The 20,838-nt window shown below is 32.0% G+C and overlaps 1 protein-coding gene and 1 long non-coding RNA gene across 2 annotated transcripts; one reads left to right on the top strand and one right to left on the bottom strand.

Annotated features, from left to right (window-relative positions):
• Window positions 1-14,957: 14,957 nt before the first annotated feature.
• On the top strand, window positions 14,958-17,394 carry LOC115883791. Its single transcript, XR_004050448.1, has 5 exons — window positions 14,958-16,058; window positions 16,113-16,303; window positions 16,647-16,794; window positions 16,855-17,002; window positions 17,122-17,394. It is a non-coding gene; the product is annotated as an uncharacterized LOC115883791 (long non-coding RNA).
• Window positions 17,395-17,956: 562 nt separating this feature from the next.
• Window positions 17,957-20,477, bottom strand: LOC115883770. Its single transcript, XM_030902181.1, has 5 exons — window positions 19,514-20,477; window positions 19,235-19,463; window positions 18,537-18,664; window positions 18,166-18,317; window positions 17,957-18,115 (listed from the first exon to the last, which is right to left on the bottom strand). Exons 1-5 carry the CDS (start codon window positions 19,578-19,580, stop codon window positions 17,957-17,959), a joined length of 735 nt encoding a protein of 244 aa, XP_030758041.1. The 5' UTR covers window positions 19,581-20,477.
• Between the last annotated feature and the right edge of the window lie 361 nt (window positions 20,478-20,838).

The raw sequence follows: 20,838 nt of genomic DNA, 5'->3' as shown, positions 1-20,838 counted from the left end.
TACTTATGGCTGTGCTTCATCGCCTTTTCTGGCAGTCAGATGCTTAAAACAATTAGCTTTAGAATTTCAACCTATTTATCCAGAAGCATGTCATGTTATTTTAAAGTGCTTTTATTTAGACGATTTATTAGCTGGTGCTTTTTCCATTTCTGAATTGCTGAAACTCCAGAAGGAAGTATCATTTATTTTATCTTCCGGTGGATTTCAGTTGAGAAAATGGCTATGTAATAAATCAGAATTGTTGAAAAGTTTTCAAGTTGGTAGTACATTATCATCAAATATATTGCAGTTAGGTAAAGATGAGCAGAATAAGACCTTAGGAATATTTTGGAATTCATCTAGCGATACAATCCATTATTCAATTAAGAAATTTAAATATGAAGGTTCTATTACTAAAAGAATGATTTTATCTACTATCAGCCAAATATTTGATCCATTAGGACTTTTAGGTCCAGTCGTTGTCAATGGTAAAATTATTTTACAACAACTTTGGCAAGAACAATTAGATTGGGATGAATCTATTCCTTCATATTTATTAGAATATTGGATGGAATTTTGTAATAATATTCAAGTTCTAAATGAATTCTCCATTTTTAGATTTGTGTTATCGGATAATTTCCAAGTAACACATCTTCATGCGTTTGCTGATGCATCAGAGAAAGCTTATGGCGGATGTGTGTATCTTGTTTGTTTCGCCAACGGCGAATATGTTTCTTCTACTTTGCTTGTTTCCAAATCGCGAATTGCCCCTATTAAAAAAAATTAGTTTGCCTCGTTTAGAACTTTGTGCTGCAGAACTCGTAACAAAATTAGTTAGAAAAGCCAAAGAGTCTCTAAGCAGATTTAAAATTGAAAATTTTTTTTATTGGACTGATTCTTTAATTACACTAAGTTGGATCAAAGGATGTCCCAGTAGATGGAAAACTTTTGTGGCAAATAGAGTTACAAAAATTCAAAATCTTTCTGATCAAATTGAATGGTTTCACATAAAATCAGAAGAAAATCCTGCTGATTGTTTATCAAGAGGAATTTCATCTAAAAAACTCTTGAATTATTCGTTATGGTGGAATGGTCCTATTAACATATTTTCTAATTTGTCGGATAATGTTCGCACTTTCTCAATGTCGACTGCTAATTTACCTGAGCAGCGAATTTTTGCCAATTCTACAATTACTGAAGTCGTACCAAATTTTGATTTTTGTCGTTTTTCGTCATTTATGAAACTTCAAAGAGTGTTTGCATATTGTATACGTTTCATTCAATGTTTAAAACAAAAAAAGGTACTTTCAGATCCACTCAGTGTTTCTGAGATTATTGAAAGTAAAAATCATTTGCTTCGCATGAGCCAATATCAATCATTTTCAAAAGAATATGTAGCTTTAAAAAACCACCAAACTCTACCCAAAACTAGCAAATTACTTTGCTTATAACCTTTTATAGACGAAACAGGGTTTATAAGAGTTGGGGGTAGAATAAGAAATGCTCAAATATCTGATGAACAAAAATATCCAATAGTGTTAAGCAACAAATGCGCTTTGACTAAAATAATTATGATGTACGAGCATAGTAAATTGTTGCATTGTGGTCCTCAACAATTACTGTATAATATTCGATTACATTATTGGCCTCTTTGCGGCAGAAGATTAGCTCGATCAGTCGTTAGAAATTGAGTAACTTGTTTTAGAGCCAATCCTGTTACATTTAATTATATTATGGGTGATTTACCTGAATGTCATGTATCTTCTTTCCAGCCAGTGTTTTCTCATACTGGTATTGATTATGCAGGACCTATTTTTATTCGGGATCGGAAAACCAGGAATTCAAAAACAGTAAACGGTTTGATTTTTGAAAATTTATTTTTGTTTGCATGAGTACAAAATGTATTCATTTAGATATAGTAACCGATTTGACTAGTCAAGCTTTTTTATCAGTTTTAAAAAGATTTGTATCCAGGCGAGGAAAACCTTTACACTTATATTCGGATAATGGTACCATCTTTATAGGTGCTAATTCAGCAATGCTACAATTTATTAATAAACATTCTAATTATGTAAGTACTTGTTTAGCAACTGAAGGCATTCAATGGCATTTTATGCCACCCAAGGCACCAAATTTTGGGGGTTTGTGGGAGGCTGGTGTTAAAAGTGTAAAGCACCATCTTAAACGTATAATTCGTGACACTAGCCTCACTTACGAGGATCTCTCAACGGTTTTAGTACAAATAGAAGGGGTGTTAAACTCTCGTCCACTATCTCCATTGTCATCGGATCCACAAGATTTGACTCCATTGACACCGGCACATTTCATGATTGGAAGACCATTGACTGCAGTTCCGGAAGATGACGTTTCTAACATACTGGAAAATCGTTTGTTAAATTACCAACGCCAACAAAATGGTACAACAGTTTTGGAAACGGTGGAATCGTGAATACATTTCTAATCTTCAAACACGAACTAAATGGTTTAAAGACTTTCCAAATATTCTTAAGTTGGATACGTTGGTATTAATTAAAGAAGATAATCTACCTCTATTCAAATGAAAACTTGGTCGAGTTATTGAACTTCATGAAGGTGTCTATAAAATTACGCGTGTTGTAACACTCAAATGTAGTGATGGTTCTTTATGTAAACGTCCGGTTACAAAATTATGTGTTCTTCCCACAGAAGACTTTTTATTGAAATAAATATTTCAAGGCCGGCAGGAAGTTATATGATAAGGATTTTTATAATTTATATCAAGATGTTAAAAATCACCGTTGTCATCGAAACATGTTTATTTAAAAAAAATAGTTTTTAGTTTTTGATCTGTCAAGATATTATTTTGATTTGTAAAAATAGTATAAATATAATATTCCATTAACAAACGGACTCAAATCAATTTGTATTATACTGTCCACTTAGATAGATTACACGCCTCTAATCGGTGTTGTCATATTGTAAAGAACTTATCCTTTTTAAACAGTATCCGACTTATAATTTAGTAGTATAAGGACTATTTAATACATCTATGGAATATTAAAACCTACTTTATTAAAACTGTAGTATTAATATCTCAATATATGTGTATAACAAGAAAAAAAATATTGATGATATTAAAGACGTGACAACATAGGCTGGATGAGGAAGGCTCGGTCGACTGTACCCAGAAGTAAACATGTGTACAAAAAAGATTGTTTGACCGCGTTGAGATGTAAATAGTGTAGTCTATATTTTATTTTAAGTCTATGGTTGTAATAATAGAGCACTCAAATAAAACACAAATAAAATAAATATAACAAGAATTACAAATAGCTAGGGGTATTATTTAATATTAAAAAATATACCGCGTGCGTCTCAAAAGTGGTTCACCCCTATAACTTTTTTATTTTTTTCAGTTAAAAAACTAGATTTGGTGTGTTAGTATATGATATAAATTAAGATTGATTGATGTATTCAGTAATTGTTTTCGGTCACTTCCTATTTCACCGGAAATGACTACAACTTTTGATTTTTAAATGGTACCCTCGGTATTTTTTTACTTTATTCGATAGCAAATGACATTTTGAATAGAATGACATATCATATGTCAACTTTTGACATTTTCGCATATTGTTTATTTGAAATTATAACTTGCGGTTTGTAACGAAAATTTGACTCGAAATACCTTAATACGAATAAGTGTGTGGTATCAAATTATTCGTAAAAAATGCTTTTTCCAAATATGCTAATGAGCCACCCTCGTTCCATTTGAAATAATTGAGATATGATTAAAAATACGATTTGAGCATTTTCTAACTAGCCAGGACAAGACACTAAAAACATTAGACGATCAAATCTATTTTTTCCAAGGCTCCTTTACTACAAAATAGCTCAGTTTCACAAAGTTCTACTGTTTTATTTCCATTATCGATAACGGTAATTTGATCTTGAATATGCTACGATTTTCAATCACGATTTTGAGAATCTTTAGGGCTTCCTGATTCATTCAGTTCATATTTTTTTATTCTGGCCCAATCCTCTCTGAAATACATTATTTTTAGCTTTTCAGGTATATACTTTCTTACACATTGTAGAAAAAATTCTCTTTTCTGGTACAGCAGCAGCCTCGTCGTGTATACGTGTTTTAATTTTTGGTATAATTCTAATCACGTAACTTTTACTCGTTTCTACATTATTTGGCATCTTGTATGATAATGCCATGACTCAAACAAAAAAAAACCTAGGCAATACCTAGGCAGTAGATATAAATGTGTTTTGAGGTTACAGAAAAAATTCAACTTTAATAACTCGGTTATTTTCGACTTATTTGAAACACGGTAAAGAGAATATATTATGTTTCTTTTATTCATATCTCCCAGCCCTGAAAATATTTGCACAAAGCAGCACACAAATAAAGTGCACTTATAGACTCACCTTGTATAATAAAACATTTCAAACGGAACAACAAACAGATGTTTATTAAAATTATAAGTGTCTCACAGAAAGACATCTAACAATAGTTATTTTACAAATTGGTGTTTATGTTTAAAAGCAACTGACTATTATATTGATCTAGTTGATTAGTTAATTAGGCAGTCACTAAGAATCTTACGTAACTTTAGTTAGAAGACTAACCATTTAATTTTTGGCTAAATCAATCTTTTTTTGAGCTCTGATCGGGACCGGCCCACCGGCCCATCTTCCCACCGGTTCAGCGGGAATTTTCCCGTTTTCCCATATGGCCTATCCACCCCTGGATCAGTGATATTCATTTCAATGGGAAAACTGTAGCAACTCTCAACTCTTTTTTATATTAATATATTTTTTAGACAGGAAAAGCACTAAAATATTTGTCCGTATTTAGTTTGTTTCTTAACTTAGATTTTGTTTTTGTTTACATTTTTTGGGGGGAAATGCGGGTTCAACTTTAGTAGATGAATGAAACAAAATATTTTCTAAAGATAACATCTTCGGGCATGTCACCAATACCGCGCCAAATGAGGAGTAATAAGGATTTGTGGGAATATCTCTGTAACTCTGCAAGTAGACAGATTCCAACGCGGTGGTCGCTTAATTTTTAGTCCAAATATGTGAAATTTTTAAAAGTGCTTGTATTGTAAAGACTGAAGATGCAGTGGATCATATCGATAGATTTTTATTTAAATTGGTAGATCGGTTCGGTAGCTTACACGGAAATCGGTAGACCTGGCAACTCTGTGATGGACTGTGAGATTGCGCCTTGAGGGGGCGCGGGAAGGGCAATAAAATAATGGCGATAAAAGGCAGGTGGATGGGTATCATGAGTGGATGGGAGGCGGTGGCATTTGCAAAATTTGTTGTCTTATTGGAGTTTGTCTAACTCGACAATCATAGTGGAAGTGGAAACGGGGAAGTTGTTATCCATCTCTGTTTAAGCTTAGACTTTTTATGGGCGTTTCATTCCAATGCATGTAATTCCTATGCCTAGATGTGCCTATGAACACCTTACCAATCGTGTATTCATACGTACAAAAAAGACAGTAACCGAACAAGATTAATAATTTTTAAACAAATATAAAGCTATTCTGAGGTAGCAACAAAATGCATAATAGCAATAAAAAAATACTAATGAGTGGTGGTAGCACAGGCTAATCTAGACAACGGAATCTCATCTTCATCACAGTCATTATTGAACTCATCTTCGCCACTATCTTTATGTTCTTCAGAATCAGAATTATCCATGCCATTTCATCATCGCTACTAAAATTTAGAGCTGTTTCCTCCAAGTTTCCCCTATTTTTATTTTCACTGTTACTGAAAAGTTTCATGTTGTATTTTATATAAAGAAGCTTTACAGAACTAGAGGTTTTCAGTCGGTTACGAAGCTTATTATGAACAATGCCCCATGCGGACCAATTTCTCTCGCAAGAGGCTGCAGAAGGTGGCATGCTCAATAGTTTTATATCAACATCCTTTAACAGGCAATTTGGAAGCCAATTTTTCCACCAAGTGACAGGCGTGACATCAGATGAAGTTTTACATAGAGGTAACACCCTTTGCTCCGACCCAAATAATTGGTTTATTAAATACGTTTTATTGTGTTCTGTAGTAGGTAATTTCTCCTATAACCTTAATATGGTCATCTGTGGATGAAAGATCCACTATGAGAGGAATAGCGCGTTCCAGTTTCTCATGATTCAAGTTTTCCCCTCTGTATCGTGGGTCGAGCAGATATGCCGCATTGTGAGTGTCTGTACGTATCATTTCAATACGTTCTTCAAAATTATTCATAGCAGATGTTTCTTCAGCACTCAAAAACTGACTTTCCGATAATTGTGCAGAAAATTGATCTTTTAACTGGTACACCTTGTGCCTCACGTCCGACAATGTCGCATTGGTATTTTCCATAAATGTAATCAATCTTACCACAGGTGAGAGCAGTTTTAAAAATTTCTCGTTTCGATCCCAGAACACACCATCGAATAAAATTGAAGTCTTGATTCTCGTGGGAGCAATACTCTCGACATCGGCGTTTATGATAGACTCGCTGAGAGATTGTTTGTTCGCTTGAATACTGTCCATACAAGCCACTATCCTACCACATCTTGTTTCTACAGGCATCTTACCGTTGTCACATTGTTTGTCTTGCAAAACTGTATTTCACATATGTTTTAATTTAAAAAACTTCACAATTTCTTTACAACTTGTAACATGATTCTGTAAAGTGGTCATAGATTCCAAATCTTTCATTAATAAATTTAGCGTATGAGCACATCCTATACATTGAATATCTGGGTACCTCATCTTCAGTTCAGCCCAACTCTCATGTTAGCAGCGTTATCTGTAATAACGGCCGTAATTTTTGCTTGAACCTATATCATCGATAATTCTACTAAGCTTTGAAGCAATATATGTACCAGTGTGCTTTTGCGCTTTTGGTAATGAAAAGTAATAAAAAAGGTCTCCTTTACTTGTGCGAACCATGTAGTTAATAATGCCTTCATTTCTGATGTTCGACCAACCGTCACTCATGATCGAAACCATCACTTCATGGTCAATTTGTGATTTTATTTGGTTTCTATCTTTTTTATAGGACACATCTAGATTTGTAGTCGACATTTGTTTTGCTTGGAACTTTAAAAGTCGGCCTGCGTAAATTAAAAAACTTGTTCCATTGTTCGCTTTCGAACATCGAGAGGGCGCAATTGGAAGAATATACTGCATTGCAAAAATCTTCGGTCAATTCCGCCTGTTGGTCTTCAGGAGTTCATTCGATCAAAAAAAACTACTCAGTTTTTGATCTTTTACTTTTATTTGTCCTGATGGGCCAGGAACACATTCCTCATATGAATTTGATCGTTTCTTTTTACTTTGTTCTACAAACAGAGCTTCATTGTCATTATGAAGGTCCCTGTCGCTGTGGCTATCTTTTAGTATTGAAAATACTTCTGGCCGCGTTTATATGGGACCCATCTTTGAAAAAACGACATGCTAGAAGCAACATGGGTTTAATAACCTGCCTGTCAACACGTACTTATGTCGATAGAGCCTGCATTGATGAGCGAACAGGGCAAGGCCGTTCAAATCTGGACCGGCGGATAAAGAAAGCGATATTATTTTAAAAGAAAATATGTCAAGGCATGGGTTGTTAGGTACAGTTTGGCTATTTTAATCTAACTATTTCCGTAAGGGTCAAATTATACGAGAAAGAGCAGAATCACATAAATAATAAATTTAGACTAATTACCATATTTTTTTATATGATTATTATTTTTTTAATTAACAACTTAGGACAAAGAAAAAGCTTGCATGGTTCCCACCGCCAACAGGCCTTAAAACAAATGAATCCAAGGCGTTGTCAAATATTTATTGGGATAAGTTGATAAGTTTTTACCGTTTGAATATTGTTCAAATAATAATTATTATCATTTAATTAGTGCTAACTTATCAAAGTTCACAACGCGGCGAAATTTCAATAAAATCGGCCAACGGATCTTTGAGATATTAATAAAAAAATGTCTATTAGGAAACATCTTGACACCCTGTATCTTTAAAATTATGTATTTCCGGACACATGTTTAAATTAACTTTTTACCTTAAAAACACTCAAAGAATCACCTCCTGAAGTTGACTACTTAATTAACACCCTGTATTTAAAAATGGCTAGCTAGTGATTTTGTTAGTAAAGCTATATTTATTTTAATAGAGAAAAAATACATTTTATAAAAAAATAAACAAACCCATAATTCAATTACTATACACTAATTAATTAACTTTAAATGTATCTAAATAGGCACTTTAATAATTGAAAAATGGACATGAGCACTTCATAGAGTATACCAAATATGTAAAAAAAATTCCAATAAAAAATCCACAAATGGCACATTAAAATCTGCATTATCTGAAATCAAATTATAGGTACCTAAACGGCCAATCAGCCAGACAACAGTGACAAGACGCCGACATCGAAAACGCGATGAGCAGTTTTTAATAATTATTCCGATTTAATACTTCAAGTAGCATTCCTTCAAATAAATTTTAATTTAAGTATTGTTAATATAGTCATATTAATGATCATAGCCTGTATGATTTCTAAAATAAAAAATCAAGCGTGTTTTTATCAGAATAATTATTAAATGATTAAATAGAAATAGTTAATATTTATTAACTTCGTAAATGTTACATTTTAATACCGTATGATCGAATAAAAATGGCGTGAGCGATGGCTATGAAATGAAGATCGCTGTCATTTTATATGTGAAATTATATGTGAAATGTCATCGATCGTCATTTCCAAGCCAACTGGACGCCGTTTTTTTTCGATCATACGGTATAATTATGGATTTAATAATTAAATAATTATCTTAAGGTTAAATTGTGGAAAACTTGTTATGAGTTCAATCATTTATATTTAAAATCTTAGGGAGGCAATATAGATTTTAGGCAGAAGAACTCAAGGGAAGGACTGTGTAATTAGTAATTAAAACTTTACATTTTTTTTACTTGCCATTTTTCTTGTTGTGTCGTGTTGTGTTGTGTTATGTCACACACAATCTGAATTTCGGATATGATGCAGAACTGATATATTAGACCAAATATATTAATTGCAAGGTATGCAAAGAAATATTTTTGTTAACTTTGCAAATACTTAAGGCATGCAATAATTTAAAAAAAATTGACGTGAGATTACTTCATAATTCTTGAAAGTCTTGGATGATAAAGATTTTAATTATTATGGGTCTGTTTTGTTTAAGAAGCTAATAAATAATTTCAAAAACTCAACTATCAAAATATAATGGTAGAAAATGATAATTGGACATACTGAATGTAAACTTGGTCAATCGATAATATATTTTGCTGCTTATTTTACTCATAACAAAAAACCGTCAATACCGCTACTCACATTATGGGCTTTTTATACTTAAATCTCATAATGATTTTTAAAAATACATATGTAGGTACATACTGTAAGTAGTGGTTGTCACGGGTTTTTTTATTAGGTATGATGAAAAGAAGCTGCAAACTAAATTATCGTTGGAGCCAACTATATTTTAATTTATTTTTATCTACAGTAACTATGCACGGTAAAGGTTCAAAATATGCCTATATTATGAGGCAACTCAATTCGAGTATAAATTAACACTTACATTCCAAGTATCTTCTTGGTCTACCGGCATCCCGTTCACCTTTATCCCATCATTTCTATAAAAAATAGTATGATTTATAACTTTTAATTTTTATTGAGAAAATTGGCGAAATTTTGTTGTACGGCCAATTTAAATTTATGGGCACTCATAAATTTACACCGTAAGTTCGAATATTAGTTAAACCTAGGAATACCCCGGTAATAGCCGAAAATATGCAAAAGAAGGGGTGAGTTTAGGTTAGAGTAGAATTAGGTTTTAGTTAGTTTTGAATTAATAAAAATATAGACCTAATCTAAACTTAACCGGAAACTGACCCACTTTTTGGTATATTTCGGGCTCCTACAATAGGCAACTCTACGTTTAACCAATATTCCGGCTTTTTACGGTAACATAATACTCATTCTGATTGATTTAATCTGGCTCCGTAACAAAACTGTGAGTTCGAGGTGCTATTGCAAATTAAATGCAATTAATTCTATGTATACACTGTCATAAAAAGCCATCACGATAAAAATTAAATATCAAAATTATTTAACGTTGCGAACTTGTTCGCTATACGTATCTGGAATATATTTGCGAATGGCGATCAGCGATACGATGGTGCGTCCAGACCTATGGAGACGAGCGCGAGACATTCCAAATTCGCTGTGTCCCCTGTCGATTTTTCAACGGCCGATCAAAGAAAGCTCGAAAGTCTGGACGTGTTTTTGGTAAGCTCTCCCGACTGCGAGATATTAGGTCTGATTTATAAATTTCGACTGTTTAAAATTAAGTAATCTCAAATTTTTAAATCGTACACTGTACACTGTATGTATTATCATTTTTTCTGATAGAATTTACAAATTTTATGTCACTCATAATTTTTTTGATAATTTTTACCCTACCGAAACCCAACATTTCTTTAAACAAATTGAATTATTACAACATGTATTAAATTTAGATATATAATATCAAAAAATGGCAAGAAAATTTACCGAATTGTACGTATGTATAACCCAATAATAAAATAAAAAATAGGGTATTCCCATTAGAAAATATGTTATATCCACAACACTTTTTTGAAGTACCCTGTATACTCTATAGTAATGTTAAAATGTGCTTCTTAACCTTACCAATAACTTTTCTATTTAACATTTTGTTCTAAAAACATTAAAAAACGTATTATGTAAAAAACGTCGTGTAAGGGATAAAGGGGAAAACAGCCAAAAGGGGGAAAACCGAAGATAAATACCATGTTAAAGACCGAATACCATATTAAAGATACAAAAATTTATTACTGTATGCGTTATTATTTGGCCATCGTTTGTTATATTCAATTGCAATTTAATATGTTTGGCTTCCTTTTACTATGATCCCACTCGGCTTGTCTCGTGGCAGGTTTGCGTAACAAATGGATAGAAAATGTCTCGCTCTCGTCTCGCTCTTGTCTTGCTCTCGTCTCGCGCTCGGCTCGTCAGGTCTGGACGCACCATAGACTGCCGGAGTGCTGACGTCACGAATGTCAAATTGCTTTTCAAACAAGGTTTAGTTCTTTTATATTTCTATTGAGCTCTTCCAAATGACGTCACAAATTAATATGAAATGTAAAAAAAACAGGTGATTGCCGACAACCGCCGACTTGTGTCTGGTATTTTTAATACACCTATGATGGTTGCGCATGTTGCAAAATCTGTGAATTTTTCACTATGACGGGCTACCTAAAATATATTCAATACTTATATCTTATAAAATATCAAAATAATTTTTATTTAATGTGCTAAGTACAGAGTAGCCCAAATCCGATCTTTATCATTAAAATCTAGGAACTGGTAAGAGTTACAAGGTTGATTAAATAGAGGCAAAGTAGAGGCAAAATAGTAGGCATTTTAGTGCTGCACAATATCCGATCCCGTTTTAAAAAAATTAAAAATTTTAAACCTTTCCGGAAATATCCGTAAAAAAATCCCACAAATATTCTAATATTATAACAAATACGTAGGTACCTATAGCTACTTGAGTTTCAAATTATTCTGAAATGCATTTTATTCGAGGCAGTTTTGGTTAACTGGGAAATGAAGATATTCTCTTTTGGAACTGTGCGGATGTTCCACATCAATAACAGGTAAAACTTGCCCAAGCTGGTCTACTATCAGCTGTTCTTCTTCATTTGTTAGGACAGTTTGTCCGCCTTGATTTTTTATCGTGCCTATACAAAACTGAATAATGTATCTTGTATTTTTTGCTCGCATCCCTTCTTGATCTTAAATCGGCAAGGGCGGCTTCTATGTCTGCACGAGCATGCTTCTTATACATTTTGGAACGAGGATCATGCTTGTATATGCGTGGCATGATTCTGAAACAAACAAATATAAAATAGTTACTGGAATTAAGGTGAATAGAAACAGCTGTTTCTATTCGCCCCATATTTACTGAAAAAGTGAGTTTAAGAATAAAAATTATGAATACAAGAAAACTAAATACCGATTCATAAATATGCAAATACATTTATAACATGGACTCATGTAAGCAAACTTGGAGAAAATTTGAAGCATCTTACCTGTTTTCTTAGTATCCCACCAATCAAAGCTTTATCGGTTAGAAAAATCAGCTGATCACAACGCTCGAATAAAACACGTAACGAGTAACGAAGACAATCGCCGGTCGAATGTCAAAAACTTGTTTTCGCGGGTCGCACTAAATATTGGGAGTGGCTACAGAGCCGATTGACGGATAAGTTTTTATATTGGGGCAGTGTTCCGAACCTTTCAGAGTAAAAAATCCCTTTCTGAATGCTAAAAATTCCCTATTTAGAACCAAATTTCCCTGCTTTCAATGCCATCACATGTTGCCAATAGACTATACGAAAAATTGCCACTTTTTTATTGTGTATTCTGCATTATAAAATCTCAAAACATAAAACAGTATAAACATATACATAAATAAAAAAAACAAACAAAACATCATATATAAATGTAAACACAACTAACAAAATAAATTTATACAGAATACCTACAGAAAATAGGAAATTAACAAATTAGTAAAAGCTTATGAATGTTTGTTCTTAAAAGAATACATGTTTACGTTATGTAATTTCAGAAGGTCCTCCGTTATCTGATACTACCGTACATCATTTTCCGTAACTTCTTTTCCACTTCTGAATACACATATGGAATTTAAGGACATTTCCGCTAATCTACTCCTTTTTTTTGTTTTCGTGTCGGTGACAATTGAAAAAATACGCTCTGCCTCGGCGTTTGAATGGGGTAATATTAAAAGTGTGTTAGCAAGTTGTGATAAATTTGGAAAAGCGAGAGTGTTATCAAAACGTTTTTTTGAAGATATTTTTGACCATATTTTATCTATTTCCAAGGATTTAAAAAAAAATCTATTAAATTCCTCCATTCAACTCCCAAGTCACTTTTGTCAATGTTAATGACACTTCCAAATTTATTAATTAGTTCTTCAAAATTACTATTTCTTGCTGAAGCATCTATTTTAAAGGCTACAGTAGGATTAAGAAATGCCATATTTTTAAATATCGCATCAGGTAGCCTTTTCTGTAGATCTGTTGCTCCTTCAATGTAAAAATTTAAGCAGTTTTTAATAAATGTTTCTTTGCCTTCTACTGGGGTGGTTTTTAAAAGTTCGGAACATTCTGCCTCTAAGTATATTTCTTCCAATGACAAAAATATTCTAGGGTTTTTTAAATTCAGTTTGGATAGATCTGCTTCGGCGAGAACTGCTGGTTGGATGTAATTTCGACATAGTTGTTTCATTAGCATGATACACTCAGTATATAACACATGAATAAGCGGTTTTCTGTTTTGGAAAAGAGTATTAAAGGTATTGAAGATTTTTAGAGTATACTTTAAAAATAATAAATATGACTTGGTATAGACATTTTTTAATTCACTAAAAATTAATTCGGCACTTTTTATTTGTCTTCGTAGACTGCAATAGTAAAATAATTTTCTAGGGTATTCAAGTATACTATACGCATTTTATGTTTCTTTTCTCCAAAATACTCTTGCATTTCTTGTAATTGTGCGAACCGTTTTGCAGTTCCTGATACATAACTATATACATTGCGCAGTAATTCCTCCGCAGATCGAGGAAGAAATGAACAAGCATTAGACGCCACTAATGACATATACATTTTAATAAAATTACATGTGGTACGTCGTCCTGTAATAATTTAAAAAAGGAATGATGCTTCCCCACCATCACACTGGCACCATCACATGCAACACCTTAAAAAAACCTATTTAAGCGAAAAAATACCTATAAAAGACTATAAGACCTACCAACTAAATTTTTCATGGGCATTTCATGTCTCTCCAAACAGGCTTGAAAAACCCCATATAAATGCGTTGCTCCTAAATCTCTTGCATCTAATTGTTGATCAGCTCTAGAAGTCTAGTCTCTATTCGTCCATGTTTTGAATAACGAACGAGAACAGCCAAACTTTTAAAATCCCGTATTAAATGTCCGTTGATTCGTCTAATAATACGGAAAACTGTATTTTTCTCAGGTAACTAATTAAATCATTTGTTTCCTTTTTACATAAAACATTTCTTATAATCTCCGTACATTTAGTTTGTTTTAAACTTATGCCTTGACATATTTTACTATCAGGAAATATCTCTTTCAAAATTGGGTCTAATTGGTCAATTAATCGAAATGCCACATTATTTGCAGCAAAAAAAGCAGCTAATTTAAGTTCCGCCTTTTTCACATTGGAATCATGAATATTGTCCTTATTTGCTGCAAACATTTGAACTGTATTTTTAGTCTCTTTTAGTTTTCATTTTATCTGTATGTTTGCGGGTTGCTGCATGCTTTTGCAATTCGCTTTTTCCGGAATTAATAATCACGTTACAAACTTTACATCTAAAAATTTAATGTGTCAAATAGGTATAACCTTTTAATAATAAAACTAAAAAATCTAAAAATTGGACATACGTAATTACCTTGCTTTGTATTTCGAATTAATAGCGGCCAATAACCAAGGTTTAAATAACGGATCATCTAACCAATATGTTTTAAACATTTTATTCTTTTGTATTTTTCTCTTTTTTGGTTGTAAACAAATCACTTTCCACATTCTCAGTATCTCCTGAAGAACTCATTTTTTAAAATTCACTTTTAGTTAACATTAACGTAAATACAAATGGGAATCCCCGACCAAAAACGACCCATATCGTGATGACCATCTGTCAAATAAGTTTTATGAGTTTGCGCATTTACCTTTTTTCGAACAGCTGACGACAACCACGTGCAAAGTTTTTAGATGGGTTAGGTTGCTCGGTAACTTTCGACCAATGAGAGATCAGCGCGGGAATACGTCACATGTTTGCCCATTTTAAAATCAACTAAAGGAAAGCATGGAATTATTAGCGTTAAACCCATACAATCCTAGGAATAATTGCTTTCAGGGGCCTTAAATCGCCTGAAATTTTACGTGAAGTTTAAATATCGATTAGATATTCGGCCCTATGCAGTATCTACGTTGACTTGAAGTCAAGGTTGAAATTATGACATAAAAAAGATATTTGACAGAAATTTCAATTAATGTTGAAATTTGGTATGCAGGATGGCCTTCTAATCAATAACTGAAATGAAGACATTTCAAGAAATTGACCTGAAGTCAAGCGACCTTGTACATTTCAAGAATCCCTATGCACTAAGGGAAAACTTGAAATTAAATTACAAGTCAAGATTGAAAAAAGTCAATATTTTTAACGTAAATAAAAACTAGCCCGATAACAAATTTGAAATGATCTCAAATTCAAATAACTAACCTAAAAAAATTGTTTTTTGACGTCACGTAGTGTTTTGCTTCTTTGTTTCAAGTTTTTCGAAAAAAAAAGACATAAAAATGGATTTAATTTTGTATGTTCAATTAACTGAAAATGAAATTCGGAGGTAAGTACATTAAATTTATTACTGGATTCGTGCTGGATCCTTTTGCTTCGTCCTATAAATAGAAACGAAATCTTGTGGTCCTCTCCTTTGATCCCTTTAAAAATGTTGATCCTTCAAATACTTACTTACCTCCCTACCTAAAATTTGTTTAATGATCCTTTGCCAGTACGTCATAAAGGTAGCTCCAGAAAATTTCATAATACCTAGGTAGCACGTTTAATAACGACAAAAGATAATTAATCAAACTTTAACTTTACATCCTGCTGTAGCATAGATTTACATTTACGTATATCTACTACCTACGTAGTATATCTATGGCCTGTAGTATAGTGCCAAAGAAAAAAAAAAGATACATTTAAATATAACAAACTGCAACTTACTCCTTTTCTAGACGCGATTGAAATATACATCGAAGACAACTAAGAGATTTAAGTGATCCGTTATCTTTACCTGAGAGAACTTTTAAAGAAGTTTATAGAGTATCAAAGGAATTAGGTCAGTGGTGATAAAACCAGATTGGACCTCATATGCGAGATTCCGAGAGCTACAGCCAGCCCTAAAGCCCTAAGGGTATTTAAACAAGTGTTTTCCTTGTTAATTAGATAAATATTTATAATATTTTAGCTTTTTGCATCTTTACATTTTTTGTCTCAAGGATCTTATCAAAGAGGAATAGGTCAGGACTACTTAACTAACATGCACCAGACTTCTGTTAGCCGATGTCTCTCAGAAGTAACCGATCTTATAGTGGATATACTTGGATACATCATAAAATTTCCTGAAACTGAGGAAGAAAAGAATCGGGAGAAGCAATTGTAAGTTTTTATTAATTTATTCAACTGGATTGGAAAATATTTTCTAAAAATTATTAGTTACAGCGGCACATTAAAATAAGTACCGTATGATCGAATAAAAACGGCGTCAGCGATGGCTATGAAATGAAGATCGCTGTCATTTTATATGTAAAATTATATGGGAAATGTTATCGATCGTTATTTCATAGCCATCGCTGACGCTGTTTTTATTCAATAATACGGTACCTAACTACTTAAAACAAATCTTAAACTGCTTATTTTAATAATACTATTACTACTTTACTATTACTATTACAGGTACTATTTTACCTGGTAGCTACCCTATATTTGTATGCATTTCTAGGTTTATGGAAATGGGTGCATTTCCTGGAATAATAGGGTGTATTGATTACACCCAAATAGCAATATGAGCCCCCAAACCGGAGGATCATGAAATGCCTGGGGTGATATTCTATTGCAGAAAGCAATTTTATAGTTTAAATGTCCAGATTGTAAGTAAAAATGTTAATATACTTTTTGTTTAGTTTTGTTACATTAATTTCAATTTTTAGGTTTGTAATGCAAAATTAAAAATTTTGAATATTAATGCCAGATTTCCAGGATCGGTTCATGATTCTGCCATATGGCAGACATCACTAGTTAGGCAACATTTGGCCAATAATTTTTTTCAAAATAGAAACAATTTGACATATTTGTTAGGTGAGCTTACATATACGCGTCCAAGAAACAATTCCCAAAGTCAAGTTTAAAAACCTATTTAAATAAGAGGCCCTTGAAGAGACCTATTGATTAGTTATCATATTAATTGTGATTTGCAGGAGATTCTGGTTACCCTCTGGAACCATGGCTTCTTACACCAATTGCCAATCCTGTAACGAATAATGAAAGGGAATATAATCGCCGCCATAAATCAGAAAGACCGTGGAAAGACCGTGGAAAGAACCAATGGACTGTTAAAACAGCGATTTAGATGCTGTCTTAAACACAGGACGTTGCATTACTCTCCGCAGCGGTCTGCGAAAATTATATATTCCTCTGCTATCCTGCACAATTTATGCATTGACCGGAATGAAAATTTGGATGATTGTAATGGCAAGTTGCACAGATTCAGTTTTATGGTTATGTTATCTGAGAAAAACTGATTTAAGATGTTGGTGATGAAAATGAAGAAGATAATGATAATGAGAATATAAACGAAGAATATTTAAATCGGATGGAAAGAAATTGTTTGCAAGAAGGCCGTAACATCAGAATCAGGGTCGTTGAAAATTATTGTTTCTAAATAATTGTATAACTTTAGTTTTATTAAATTTAATGTATGGATATAAAACGGATAAATTTAATGTACATCGTAATTAAATGAAATAAAAATGTATATTTTTTTGTGTGCTTCCATTAGACTTTGAAGAGCTTTATTTAAATTGCTTATAGAAATCATAATGCAATTTAAATTTCTTTTCAATTCTGTCAGTAAAATCGGATTTAGCTCAAAACATTCCACTAAAAATAAATTGACAAAAAAATCTTCCAATAAGAAAAGCATAAGAAATAATTTGGTACCTACCTATTTTTTTTGTATTTTTTTCGAATATTTTTTGACTTGATTTTATATGTGCACCCTTCATGTAAGTATTTTTTTGTTTAAAGCCTAATTCAATAACATCTGGGTGACCATAAATTAAAATTTTTGATAAAATCTGTAATAGTTTTTTTTCCAGATTTGACAAAATTTCTATTACCTCCAGTAATTTCTTGCTCAAAGTGAATTCTTCTAGCTTTAGCTTTCACTTTGGTTTCCCATTCACTAAAGATCTTATAAAAATATCTTAGTGCTTTAAAAAGAAAACTGGACATTTTTTTACCCTTTTCCAATTAGCAGTAGATCTTATTGGAGCATTTTTTTCATTATTCAACTGTCGACACAAATTTTCAAAAGCTTCATTTGTGTGCTCCAACTTTTTAAATTGAAGATACAGTTCATACTGGCCCAACGTAGTTTTTTGTTTTCTAATAGCTATAAATAAAACACCAATAAATTCTGTGTATGTATATTATACTTAAAAAAAATAACAACAAAAATATCTCTTAAATATTAAATACCAACAAACCAAAATAAAAATAAAGTAATACTTCTAAATTCTAAAAATATAAGATAAAAAAACAAAATACTCCAAAATAGGTATAGAACAAAATTATAAATAAAAAATTAGCAAAAGTCTCAATAAAATTTTACATAAATCAGTTTGATTCTTTGGTTTCCCTGATGCAACATTATTAATTGCATCAGCCACCGCCTGAATTGAAACAGCTATGTCTTGCAAGCCTTTATTGGTTGTTCTTATATGCTCATCTAGTAGTGCTAAAATATATAGAGCTACTTTCATAATGAACTTTAAAATAATTAGTGACTAACAAATGTATTAAAAGTAAAGGTCAAATATAAGCAAATAAATAAAGTGACATGTAACATGAGTTATGTGACCCCTTAGCCACCCTTAAATGGTAACCAGAGACTTTTCCATTAACCTGTGTCAGCGCTTTCATTTATATTTTATTCTTTTCTTGTAGGCTTTTGTCAGAGTTAAGCCTTCACACTAGCAACAATTACACTTCATACTTCATTTATTATATTTAATTTTTCTAATTAAAACCTAATTTTTGTTAAGTTTAGTTTTTAAGTTTTTTAAAAATAGAGAATCTAAACATCGATTCGTAACTCATGAGATAAATCCCTAAATTATTTTGGAACAAAGTTTTATATATATATATATATATATATATATATATATATATATATATATATATATATATATATATATATATATATATATATATATATATATATATATATATATATATATATATATATATATATATATATATATATATATATATATATATATATATATATATATATATATATATAATTGTTGAGTTGATTTGGTAGCCTTTTTTTTCAATGCTTTTGGTGTATTTCTGTTACCCACCTCAAGCTTTATAGCTTCAGACTGTTCTTCGGACTGAGGAGCTACTTCAGTAGCTTTAAAATTTCCATTTTCTTCTTCTGGATCCTCTCCTGCGTGGACTTCTGGTTCATCTGCTACCAAAAGTCCTTTTACATCAGCATGAAAACTTGCGGAATTTTCTGAGACAAGCCCCTCTTAAATGTTACTTAATTGTTATTTGCAACTAAACATTATTACAGCTTACCATTTTGAAGTTCTAATCCTAGCTCTGGCACTTGTGCCATCCCCGAACAAGAGACAAATATGCCCATTATATCTGCACATTTTTTTTCTGTTTCGTTCAAATTTTTTTCCTCCCCTAATTTTTGATTTAATGTGTGATTTTAGTTCAGTGAATGTTAATTCCTACAATGTTATATATTTTTAATCATGTAGTACCCACAATATGCATTCTAAATGAAGCACCAATTAAGCTTAGCTTGAGCAATATAAATTATTTAATTTTCACAGATGTAGTGATAAACAAAAAGTACAACAGCCAGCTTGTGATACCCGTATCAGAATTAAAATAATTACAAGTAAAATGATTTTAGTAAATAAAAATGTACTCTTAATTTGGGGTTTGTGGTGTTATTTACCTTTTTCCACCCTTCCCCATTTTTTTCTACTCCTTCTAATGAATTTAATTGCAGGGCAATATTTTCCCACGCATTTTTTTTATGTCGGGGGTACCTTTTCCCCACCTGAGGCACTCACATTTTTCAATTAAATTTTTTATATTGTTCACTGCTAGCCTTTTTTGGTGGCATATGTAACAAAAATTACGAAACATGTATTTCATTAACAAAATTTAATAACTTTTAATTAATAAAGAAGCAACTTACCTTTGATTGATTTTCATATAAACAAACAAACCCTTACAAAACACAAAATAGAAGTTAGGTTATGCGAAAAATGAGAATATTTTTCTTCTTTTTATTCGATGACATACAAAATACAACGTTGCCAAATGAAAACTTGAAATTAATTTCAATCAATTTTGTTTTCAATAATCTCTAGTCAAGCCTTGTTAGTGCATACCAATTTTTTTAAATATTTATATGAAAGTCAAAATTTATTGGAATTTTTTCAACCTTGACATTAAAGTCAATGTCCTTACTGCATAGGGCCGATTGTAACTAAAACGCCAATATAAGTATTTTTACCGTGTATATTATCATTAATATCTATCTTCGATTGAGTAAAGTAGAATATAATTTATACCCATGATACAAAGAATACAAGGTATGATATTGCGCAGGTTGGTCGCTACGTCACAGGTGATAACAGGCGCTATTGGTCAGCACGCTCCGCGCGCCAATTCAAATCGTCAAGATATTGTTATAAACCTGTTTTTTTGTTTATATACCGTCATTGAATTATCGCTAAGCAAGTTACTGTGGAGCAGTGCGTAAGGAGTCGGGCTAGGAAGCGAGAGACCGAGTTCGAATCTCGGCTGGGACATAACTTTTATTTATTTTTTGAATACTGTTGTATTCTATAGTTTATTTTTGTAGTATGAAAAAAAGA

This window comes from Sitophilus oryzae, unplaced genomic scaffold, assembly GCF_002938485.1.
Source record: "Sitophilus oryzae breed Bouriz unplaced genomic scaffold, Soryzae_2.0 scaffold_1977_pilon_pilon, whole genome shotgun sequence".
Classification (NCBI taxonomy): Eukaryota; Metazoa; Arthropoda; class Insecta; order Coleoptera; family Curculionidae; genus Sitophilus; species Sitophilus oryzae.
Note: the sequence above shows the minus strand (reverse complement) of the source record. Positions and strands in the feature narration are given on the sequence as shown.